The sequence below is a fragment of the Pteropus vampyrus genome, unplaced genomic scaffold, assembly GCF_000151845.1.
Source record: "Pteropus vampyrus isolate Shadow unplaced genomic scaffold, Pvam_2.0 Scaffold131, whole genome shotgun sequence".
In the NCBI taxonomy this organism is placed as follows: domain Eukaryota; kingdom Metazoa; phylum Chordata; class Mammalia; order Chiroptera; family Pteropodidae; genus Pteropus; species Pteropus vampyrus.
Window position 1 is genome coordinate 862932 of NW_011888912.1, and position 11972 is coordinate 874903.

General features: G+C 47.7%; 1 protein-coding gene and 1 pseudogene across 1 annotated transcript in view; both read left to right on the forward strand.

The window, feature by feature from the left end:
* Positions 1–11972, forward strand: part of PTPRC (protein tyrosine phosphatase, receptor type C) — a 91722-nt gene that overhangs the window by 57703 nt on the left and 22047 nt on the right. Inside the window, exons 8-11 of the mRNA XM_011367310.1 lie at positions 1040–1177; positions 6155–6271; positions 10136–10294; positions 11202–11413. Of these exons, the coding sequence (XP_011365612.1) occupies positions 1040–1177; positions 6155–6271; positions 10136–10294; positions 11202–11413 (626 nt within the window). The remainder of the gene's footprint in view (positions 1–1039; positions 1178–6154; positions 6272–10135; positions 10295–11201; positions 11414–11972) is intronic.
* On the forward strand, positions 5872–5980 carry LOC111744302 (annotated as a pseudogene).

Genomic DNA, 11972 nt, shown 5'->3' on the forward strand with positions numbered 1-11972 from the left:
TCCCTCCCTCCTTCCTTCCTTCCTTCCCTCCCTCCCTCCCTCCTTCCCTTCCTTCTTTCCTTCCTTCCCTCCTTCCCTCCCTCCTTCCTTCCTTCCCTCTCTTTATCTCCGTAGTATCTTTGGAGTCAAATCATTATAATCTCTATATCACTCAAATTCACAAAATAGACAGATACTTCCCCTGGAAAATAATTTTTGAAATAGTAATAGCCAATTTGTAAGCATTTCCTCGGCAACTGTTACACACAAGGCATCGTAGGAGAGATTATCAAAGAAAGGTGTCGTGAAAAATGACGATACATACGCAGTGAAAGGAAAACCAGTGTAAGACCAGATGATTCAGCGGTGCAGCCGGCCAGCCATCCACCAGCCAAGCTCCCACACAGCTAACTTCTAGAACAGTCAGATGAACGGAAAGTGCGAGGAGAAACTAGAAGGAGCCTCTAGGGATGGATCGGGGCGCGAGAATGGAGCTATCGTTCCTTTTCAAGGATTCAGGATTTTATGATTCCTACTCCTTTTTATTTGAAGCTATTGAAGTGGACTCTCCCTCCCTTGGCATAAGGGAGGCCGTCTTTGGCAAGACAGACAGGCAGACAGACATGAACACACACGCATGGCATGGCCTGTGACTCTGGCCACCGTCACAGGTCGCAGGGGTGATGTCTGGCTGTGACATGGCAGTGAGAGGGAAGCAGGAGCAGACATATGATGGACCAATGACCAAACAATGGCCTGAGGTACCCAGTGGTAAAGGCCGACTCGGGCCGAGTCTCGGTTTCTGTACAAAGAACAGTGAACGAATTCTATGCGTTAAGTGAAGGACACTCTCAAAGTCAGTTATAGTTCCTAATGCTGTCTTTAAAACTGAGTGTGGCAAAATAATGCATCGTGATAGTGACGATCTTTTCCTTATTATTTTGACTCTTTGCATAGGTTTTCAATCTAAAAGGTATGAATTACGAATGTGAAATCTAAATAAAAGTGAAATGTCATAGATCGTATTAATATAGTCACGCGCAATACTTATGTTTTACAGGTAACATTAGTCAAGAGAGAGAGAAATTTGAATATGACAACTTTAAACCCAACAGTAATTATACTTGTGTTGCAACAATATTCTATAATGACCATACTGTTACTGAAAAAAAAGAAATCATTCAAACAGATTTTGGAGGTGAGTATTTTACTTACATTTATGTATAAAATTTCTTTTCTTTTTATAGTCTTACGAGTTTTTGAGAATCCCCGAAAATGATGTTGCAGGTGTGGAGAAAGGCTTTCAGAAAATGGACTTGTGTCAAATTTTTAGAATAGAATTTAGACATAAACGACAGAAGATCCAAATCGTAGGCCATCGTGAGGCCACCGGTAGAAACAAAACTGTCGTAAGCGAAATGTCTGTCCACTCGCTGCCCACGTCATCGTCCTGTCTGTCTGACCGTCACGGCTCCTCCCGCGGGTGCGGTACCCTCCGCCCCGCCCACTCTCACGTCCAGCCCCTGACAGAGAGAGAGAACGTTAGCTAATAAAACCCGAGCATCGATGGCGAAATAGCAATCATTATCACTCAAATGCCCGCAGCACAGATACTAACGGCTGTAACCACCAATAACATCGGGAGAAGAACGTTCTGGAAAAGAATAGCATTTGGGAGACGGAGGAGAGAAGAAAGAGAGACGCGTTAAACTTCCACTCTCAGCGGAAGCGGAGAAGGTTCCAACTGAATTTAGAATCTCGAGGGAAAACTGAGTTAGTTACGCGCAGGATCCTTGATGAGCGACCATCAAAAAAAGAGAGAGAGAGAGAAAGAGATGGTATTGCCCACCGAGACGCAGGAGAAGAAAGTGATGGAATTTTAAAGAAAATTCTACATTAGAGAAGGAAAGGGTGGTGGGGGAAAAAGAGGAAGGAGGAGTCGGGGAGGATGGGGGAGAGAAAGACTATTACGCAGAAAGCGACGGGCAACATGCCAGAAACACACCACAGCAGATAAAGGTCGCTGTAGCTATAAACAGGCTCGATGCGCCTCTTGAAACACAGACGCTCAGATTTGAGTAAAGTAAGGACATGATTTGGGGAAATTTTGTAGCCTCATAGAAAGAAGATCAAGTGATGTTTTAGGGGGATTTTATCCCTTCGCTATATATAACAAATGAAAAATACGTTTCTGCTGTGATGCATTTGGCCATTCACACATTCACCAAAATGGCTAAAATTAAAAGGGCCGACGATACCACTGATGAGAATGTAAAGTAATGACCCAGAAAGGCCACTCCAGGTGTTTATCGAAGAGGAAAGACTTGTACACAAATATTCATAGCAGACTCGGTCACGGTAGCCAAATGCCTGGAAACAACCCAGATAGCCAGCGACAGTGGCCTGAGTCGGTGAAGCGTGGCACGTCCCGCGGCAGAGCGCCCCTCACCGATTAATGACGAGAGCGGCCTCTGGAGCTCCGTGTCGGGTGCTGTGTGCCAGACGCGCCCAGGGCCTAGGCTTCGATTTTATTTTGGTGAAATGGATGAAAAGACAAATTTGGTCTCTATTGACAGAAGCAGGTCAGAGGGTGTTTGGGGTCGGGCAAGGGAGATCAGGGGGCCGGGGAATGGCAGCGAAGAACTTCTTCGGGGTGATACGAAGGTTCTATATGTTGATTATATAGGTGCATATAGTTGTCAAAACTCGTCAAACGGTACCTCCAGTGTGTTTGAATGCAAACTATACCTCGCGAATTTGCTATAAGCATTTATTCACATTTTTCATCTCAAATTCCGATGGCTAGTTACTGGGAGCAATGACAAACGCTACTTCACATCCTTCCTTCCCTCCCTCCCTCCCTCCTTCCCTTCCTTCTTTCCTTCCTTCCCTCCTTCCCTCCCTCCTTCCTTCCTTCCCTCTCTTTATCTCCGTAGTATCTTTGGAGTCAAATCATTATATTCTCTATATCACTCAAATTCACAAAATAGACAGATACTTCCCCTGGAAAATAATTTTTGAAATAGTAATAGCCAATTTGTAAGCATTTCCTCGGCAACTGTTACACACAAGGCATCGTAGGAGAGATTATCAAAGAAAGGTGTCGTGAAAAATGACGATACATACGCAGTGAAAGGAAAACCAGTGTAAGACCAGATGATTCAGCGGTGCAGCCGGCCAGCCCTCCACCAGCCAAGCTCACACACAGCTAACTTCTAGAACAGTCAGATGAACGGAAAGTGGGAGGAGAAACTAGAAGGAGCCTCTAGGGATGGATCGGGGCGCGAGAATGGAGCTATCGTTCCTTTTCAAGGATTCAGGATTTTATGATTCCTACTCCTTTTTATTTGAAGCTATTGAAGTGGACTCTCCCTCCCTTGGCATAAGGGAGGCCGTCTTTGGCAAGACAGACAGGCAGACAGACATGAACACACACGCATGGCATGGCCTGTGACTCTGGCCACCGTCACAGGTCGCAGGGGTGATGTCTGGCTGTGACATGGCAGTGAGAGGGAAGCAGGAGCAGACATATGATGGACCAATGACCAAACAATGGCCTGAGGTACCCAGTGGTAAAGGCCGACTCGGGCCGAGTCTCGGTTTCTGTACAAAGAACAGTGAACGAATTCTATGCGTTAAGTGAAGGACACTCTCAAAGTCAGTTATAGTTCCTAATGCTGTCTTTAAAACTGAGTGTGGCAAAATAATGCATCGTGATAGTGACGATCTTTTCCTTATTATTTTGACTCTTTGCATAGGTTTTCAATCTAAAAGGTATGAATTACGAATGTGAAATCTAAATAAAAGTGAAATGTCATAGATCGTATTAATATAGTCACGCGCAATACTTATGTTTTACAGGTAACATTAGTCAAGAGAGAGAGAAATTTGAATATGACAACTTTAAACCCAACAGTAATTATACTTGTGTTGCAACAATATTCTATAATGACCATACTGTTACTGAAAAAAAAGAAATCATTCAAACAGATTTTGGAGGTGAGTATTTTACTTACATTTATGTATAAAATTTCTTTTCTTTTTATAGTCTTACGAGTTTTTGAGAATCCCCGAAAATGATGTTGCAGGTGTGGAGAAAGGCTTTCAGAAAATGGACTTGTGTCAAATTTTTAGAATAGAATTTAGACATAAACGACAGAAGATCCAAATCGTAGGCCATCGTGAGGCCACCGGTAGAAACAAAACTGTCGTAAGCGAAATGTCTGTCCACTCGCTGCCCACGTCATCGTCCTGTCTGTCTGACCGTCACGGCTCCTCCCGCGGGTGCGGTACCCTCCGCCCCGCCCACTCTCACGTCCAGCCCCTGACAGAGAGAGAGAACGTTAGCTAATAAAACCCGAGCATCGATGGCGAAATAGCAATCATTATCACTCAAATGCCCGCAGCACAGATACTAACGGCTGTAACCACCAATAACATCGGGAGAAGAACGTTCTGGAAAAGAATAGCATTTGGGAGACGGAGGAGAGAAGAAAGAGAGACGCGTTAAACTTCCACTCTCAGCGGAAGCGGAGAAGGTTCCAACTGAATTTAGAATCTCGAGGGAAAACTGAGTTAGTTACGCGCAGGATCCTTGATGAGCGACCATCAAAAAAAGAGAGAGAGAGAGAAAGAGATGGTATTGCCCACCGAGACGCAGGAGAAGAAAGTGATGGAATTTTAAAGAAAATTCTACATTAGAGAAGGAAAGGGTGGTGGGGGAAAAAGAGGAAGGAGGAGTCGGGGAGGATGGGGGAGAGAAAGACTATTACGCAGAAAGCGACGGGCAACATGCCAGAAACACACCACAGCAGATAAAGGTCGCTGTAGCTATAAACAGGCTCGATGCGCCTCTTGAAACACAGACGCTCAGATTTGAGTAAAGTAAGGACATGATTTGGGGAAATTTTGTAGCCTCATAGAAAGAAGATCAAGTGATGTTTTAGGGGGATTTTATCCCTTCGCTATATATAACAAATGAAAAATACGTTTCTGCTGTGATGCATTTGGCCATTCACACATTCACCAAAATGGCTAAAATTAAAAGGGCCGACGATACCACTGATGAGAATGTAAAGTAATGACCCAGAAAGGCCACTCCAGGTGTTTATCGAAGAGGAAAGACTTGTACACAAATATTCATAGCAGACTCGGTCACGGTAGCCAAATGCCTGGAAACAACCCAGATAGCCAGCGACAGTGGCCTGAGTCGGTGAAGCGTGGCACGTCCCGCGGCAGAGCGCCCCTCACCGATTAATGACGAGAGCGGCCTCTGGAGCTCCGTGTCGGGTGCTGTGTGCCAGACACGCCCAGGGCCTAGGCTTCGATTTTATTTTGGTGAAATGGATGAAAAGACAAATTTGGTCTCTATTGACAGAAGCAGGTCAGAGGGTGTTTGGGGTCGGGCAAGGGAGATCAGGGGGCCGGGGAATGGCAGCGAAGAACTTCTTCGGGGTGATACGAAGGTTCTATATGTTGATTATATAGGTGCATATAGTTGTCAAAACTCGTCAAACGGTACCTCCAGTGTGTTTGAATGCAAACTATACCTCGCGAATTTGCTATAAGCATTTATTCACATTTTTCATCTCAAATTCCGATGGCTAGTTACTGGGAGCAATGACAAACGCTACTTCAAATGACTGCGAAATTTATCAGTACCACCAATGACGGTTTTCAGTACAGAGCTTCTAGAAATCCCGATAGCCAGACACTCACATGTATGAGAGGGAGGGTGTTCTCAGCTATCTTCAAGTGGGTGGAACACTGAGATGTCACAGTGCCACTCGGGAGTGACATTTCCTCAGTTAAATGACCTCTAAAGTAAGTTTAATATGACCAGTGTCTTTCGTTTAGTTTCATTGTTAATTCATAATTAATTAAAATACTCTCGTCTACGGCCATGCCGCCTTGAACAAGCCCGATCCCGTCTGATCTCGGAAGCTAAGCAGGGTCGGGCCTGGTTAGTACTCCAATGGGAGACCACCAGGTGCCGTAGGCGTAAAAAAATTAAAAAATAAGGGATTGCAAGCTGACGGGTTTCTTGCAATCTGTGAGGTCAACCAATAAAAATAAATAAATAAAATACACTATTAATTGTGCATGCTTATAATATGAAGACAGACTGCCTTCTCCATGTCTTAATTTTTATATTTTATTCTTATTCTTTCCATAGCGCCAGAAGCACCTCGGACACTCGAGTGCAAGAAAAATGATGCGAACAGCGCACTGATCACCTGGAGCCCTCCTCCCAGTCTATATCATAATTTTACTCTTTGTTATTCATCTTCAGGTAATTTGTGTAGAATTTAGTTGGAAAGCACTAGGAATGGGGTTTGAGGTCTCGAGCCCTCCGATGTCATATAAGCGAGTGACACAGGTGTGAACTCATTACTCTGCCCACAAGCAAACACCTTCCAAAACTGGACCCAGCCAATACACACAAAATCCTGACCGTAAGCGATCGGACACCCACTCGGCCACGGCAGCCGGCTTCGCGGCAGGCGGAGTCCTGGAGTCAAGTTCGAATCCGACTTCCGCAGAAACAAACGTCGTCTAAAACACGGGCGGTGACTCGTTCGATCGCGAGTCCTCCAGATGAGAGGCCACTTGCGAGAAGAAACATCTGGACAACGAAGTGTCTCAAACACTGGTAGCGAATGCTGAGGCTCAGCGGGCCGTCTCAGAGCAGACGCGGCCCCTGAGACACCCCCCTCATTCTGGCAGTTAGATCTGTGAGAAAGGAAGAAACAACAATTAGATCCCTGTGTCGGAGCCAGCCGACGAAGCAATTGAGGGTACCTGAAAGGGGGAGCATGGACTGAGGAAAAGAAAGAAGACAGACAGAATTGCAGGAGGGAGCACAGATTCAAGCCGTGTCTGTGTCCCCGAGTTTATTTAGAACACACTATTTATAACATTACAATAAGAAAGACAGTAGTCAAGAATCAAGGTTAGCCAGATTACTTATCTAGTAGAACAATGCGATTCTCAACACTCAGAACTCTCTGCTAAACTGTAGCAAGGAATGTGCAGTGATTGCCATGTGAACAGTTACCTCCCGGTTTTTGCCAGCGCTTTACAATCTCAACTTCTTACATTGTTGCCAAGTACACAAATAGCCTTGTTCCTTGTTACACGATTTCACATGTCCCTAAGTGACTCCCCACATCCCTGCCTCGCTGGACGCCTCTGGTACAAACTCTTTGCTCGGCTTCTGTGCAGACACGGCGTTGGGTACCGGTTTTCTCTTGGTGCTTCTCCGCGTCTTCTGCCTGCCATCCCTAGCCGGATTCCTCACTTTCTCCAGCGTCCTTCGTAGGCCAGAGCGCACGTGGAAATGTATGGATCGATGTTGGTTTGCTCCTTTGTAATCTATACATGTCGAAATGCCTGCATTTGCATAACGAGGCTAAGAAGGACGTATCGGGTTGTCAGCAGTCCGATAGGTTGTTTGTTTAGGTTTTGGTTTGTTTTTGGTTTTTTTGGCAACTGGCTCGTTTTTCTTGTTTTTCGATTTTCGGTTTTCGTCTTGTTTTGACAATAGCACAGTTCCTTCTTATTTAGTGCCGCTTGCATTTATGGCTATCCAGACGTAACGCGCAGCCAGGGTGGGTAGGGAGGGGAGCAGAAGCTGGGCCGTGTCAGCCTCGGTGTGTGACCTTTTCCGCAAAACGTCCATCGGCAAGCAAATCCACCCCGGGCGAAGCACAGACTGTGGAAAGCCCCCTTGGAGCTGCCCACATGTGGCAGTCGGAATCGGGGACCTGAGAAGTGTCCGCACCTGTCCCCTGGCTCACTGACACCTGCGGAGCGAGACCCACGCCCACTGCAGCGAAGTCAGGCAGAGTTCATAGGGTTCCCGCACGGTGAAAGCAACTTTTTAAACGACTCTCATTATTTCAAACGGAATCACAGGAATGAAGTCCGTGAACTATTATTGCCGCTTATGTTACTTCTTAATTAGGTACTAAATTTCGTTTCATTATTCCGTAATTCAATCATGTCCGTGTCTCTGAAAGCTAGGAATGTAAAGTGGAGGGAAAACGTCATCGACATTTATTTCATTCCCTCTGTCCAACGGGTGTTTTTATGACGTTTGAAGATTTTTCTAAGCGTTTCAGTAACGGCCGCCACAGGATAGGTGCGCGGCTGTGTTCACAGTCGCCACGGCGCAGCCGAGGACCGCGGAGCCGGAGCCAGACGTTCAAAGCCAACGGCTCCGACCGTGCCCCTTGCGACCGTGCGGCGTGCGATCCCGTGGCCAACGCAGTCCCGTGTGTTAACTTAACGATGACAAGTGACAACGAAGCCTCCCCAGTCGTGGAGCAGCTCTGTCGCATTCGAAGGCAAAGCAAATTCCAGGCACCGCTTCCGCTCGGCCCGGTGCAGCGGCCCTGTGCAGCGACATCCAGGGACAAGGTCTCCAAACGCAGGAGCAGGCGGAGGCCTTCAGACATCGGGCTCCATCTCAGCTTTTCCAGCAAACGGGGGAGCCCTCGGCCCTTTCTAAGCCTTGAAAACTTTGCTCCCCAAACAGAAGTAGCTTTTGAAAAATGCCCCACTCAACATCCAGTCGGTGATTTGACTTCTGTCAAACTGACTGAGCGCGAGGCTTCGCAGAACGACGGAAGTCAGCTAATTCAGGGGCGGGATGGTCGAGAGAGGACACTGCGAACATCTGCCACTAGGTCCCTGAGCAGGAGCCCAGTCGGCCTTGAGAGCGGAGCCTTGCCACTGGGCTTGCTGCTGAGTGAGAAGCCGGGACATCCTAGCGGCCAGAGCCCACGTGAGGAGCTGGCAGGGGCCATGAGTCTGGGGGTTCGCCTGCCGCTCCCCGAGCTCACACCCTTCCTGTCCTCGAGGAGCATTCTCACGGGGACAGGGCACGGCCGAGCTGGCGGGGGTTCCCGAGAACCGGCCCCGTGACCAGGCTGGCAAGACGCTCATCCCCCTGCGGCTCAGCATCCCATGCCAGGAGGGACCTCGCCGAATCTCCCTTTCGTGGCCGGAGAAGCCACATCCCCGAGTGTGAGAAAGAGCTCGGCCTCGCCGCAGCCCCTTGTCTCGCCCAGTGCACACGGACGGTGCGTGCCGTGGTGGAGACCAGAGCACTGGGCCCGGAGCCTCGGTGCCCGGGCCCCAACCTGGCTGGGTCCCGGGCCCCAACCTGGCTGGGTCCCGGGCCCCAACCTGGCTGGGTCCCGGCCCCCTGTGAGGTCACGGACAGATGGCTCGGTTCTCTCACCTTTAACACGGGGTGTGGGACAATGGCTAATTGACTCACGTGCGCCACCCAGAGCAGAGCTGGGCACGAGGTGCGGCCTGCTCACCGTTTCCATGGCGACTGCATTCGCGCTGTTATGGCTGTCACTGCGGCCGGGTGGCCTCCGCGCTGGTCCTCCCTGAAACCCTCTTTCTTGATGTCACTTGACTACTCAGAAATGGCCAGTGGCTACTGATTTTTCGGCCTCACAAATGCTAACTCTGCTGCCTGAAAATTAAAAGACACTTAAACGAGGGTCTGCTGTTTATCTGCCACCCCAGCCAGAATCCGCTGTCCCTAAACTCAGAAAGCTTTTTCTTCCCTTTGTGACGTTTTTCCCAACCTCACGAACACTCGGTTTCACTCGCCTTTGAATGCGCAGCTCAGACTCTCCTGCCAGTGGGAACCTGCACGTTACGGTAGAACAGACCTGGCTATCGGCGATCGAATGGATTCTGCATCTAAACTCCATCGCAGCGCCTAATATCCGTGGTCAAAGTTGGGGAGCTAAGCATCGGAAAGAGGCTCGCTCACGACTCATCTTTCTGGAACATCACAACTCAAGACTTTCGTAATATCCGCCGTGGACCGTGTTTTCTCGGAAAGGGTAGAGACCATCTTCATAAAGTGCCTGAGCTTAGTAAATATTTACGTACCAAATTAATCACACGAAACCCTCCTCTTTAAATATTTGCGTGTGTTTATTGCAGTGGGATTTGTTGGCACGGTTGCTGGCAATCGCGCGTACTTTTCTGAGCACCGAGGACGTGTTTATTTCTCAGTCACTCAGTTTGGAGTTGACTAAGAACGAGTTCGTGTAGACACCCAATTAAATATGTGGTCATCTTGACTTTTAATGACTAATGAATACGTCCATTTTTTTCTCCTGAGGTTCAGAGTGCTACGACCTGCCTAAAAGTCTGACCGAATATACTCTGCGAGATTTGAAACCTTACACAGTGTATAACGTGTCAGTGCATGCCTTTGTGGTGGGGAAAGTCCGGCGTAAAGGAACTTCTAAGGAGTGCACATTTAGAACAATGGAAGCGCGTAAGTTATGGGAAATACATTGATCTGGCTCGTTTGTTTACATCTAGGGTTTTTTATAATAATTTTAAATACGATACTTAACCAACTGTCTCCCTGGGTCCTCTGTGTCTATATCCTTCTCAGATACAATCATGAGAATTATAAGAATGAAGTACGAGGGCGTATTAACCAGTACAATCTATGAGATTTCAGGCAATTAAGTACCTACCTGACTTAGATGAAAACAAACGGTCTGTTGTGTGCCCGATTATCCGGAAGATTATCCGCAGACAGACGCCCAGTGACGTCTCGCCCACCACGCGTGCGCTTGCCAACCTCCCCTTAGCTGACCAAACGCTCCGGAAAACACACTATTTCGTCGGCGTTTCCCTCTGTGACACTGAACGCCTGCCGTTTTATTAGAGGGCGCATTTCCCATTCGGGGTTCTGTGTCGGTGGCACCTGGCCCTTGCCACCTGTACGGACGCTGCCACCATCGTCTCAAAGCCCACAGCTAACCTGCCTCCCAGGGGCACCTTAACTCCTCCACGGTCAGAGACGAGAGCCACACGTGGGAGCCAGCACTGCGGCCGCCGGGGCCCCAGCTGGCACCAGGCTCGTGTCCTCTGCAGGGCCAGACGCGTGAGGTTTCGGTTTAAAAATCCACGTCTTCGAGCTTCATGCTCTTGTTATTGTCCTGAATTTCTGAGCTATCAGGGAGAACAAAGACAGTTTGCTGCCGGTCATGAAGATGCAGCTGGGCAGGTGCTCGTGGGGACACTCCGGCATGGCAAGGGAGGAGGGCGTGGGTGGCGCGCAGGCCTTCGGGGTCCCTGATCCCGTCGCGTCCCCCACACCCAGAGCATCGAGTCGCCTAAACACGCATTCACCGAACGGTGCCCGTGACCACTCTGTCTTCCCCCGACAGCGCCAAGCCAGGTCAGGAACGTCAAGATCTCCCGGACGTCAGACAACACTATACGTGTGATCTGTGAGCCGCCTCTGGACTTCAACGGTCCCCAGAAATGCTGCTACAAGTTGGACATCAAAACTGGGGGCACCCAGGTTGGAAACAAATCACAGCAAAATTGCCTCTTCATCGTGGAAGATCTCTACTACTCGACGCAGTACGACTTTGAGGTAAGGTTATAATTTCTGTCATCGCGAACGAGAAGGCTCGTTATACTGTCCTTCCAATAACTGGGAAGCTCTGAAATCTAAGGGAATCACACTTTAAAAGTCTTAGAAGTTCGACTCCGAACTTTTCACTCTTAGTGCAAAAAATAGTTGTCCAAAGTAAATCTTTGGTCAATATGTTAACATAGTACTTTTATATCATAATATATCACATGTTGATAATATCACCTTCAACATATTATCAACATTCCGAATACCCGGTTTGGTAAACTTTATTTTTCGTACAGCTAAATGATCGCTCCTGTATCAAGTAGCACGTGTCATGCACTATAGATTATTACTTTGCCAGATCTTTTATTTACCTTGATTCTTTGGTCTTTGGTCATGTGACTTTTTAAATTGCAAAAATGGTTAGAAAATAGTAGAAATAAAAAGATATGTACTGGGGAAAACTGTGATACAACTCATAGCAACAAAAAATAGTAGAAATAAATAAGTTTTGACTGTATCCCGTGTCTATCTTATTTATCACTCTTTTCTCTACGGCCGACATAAAATTTAA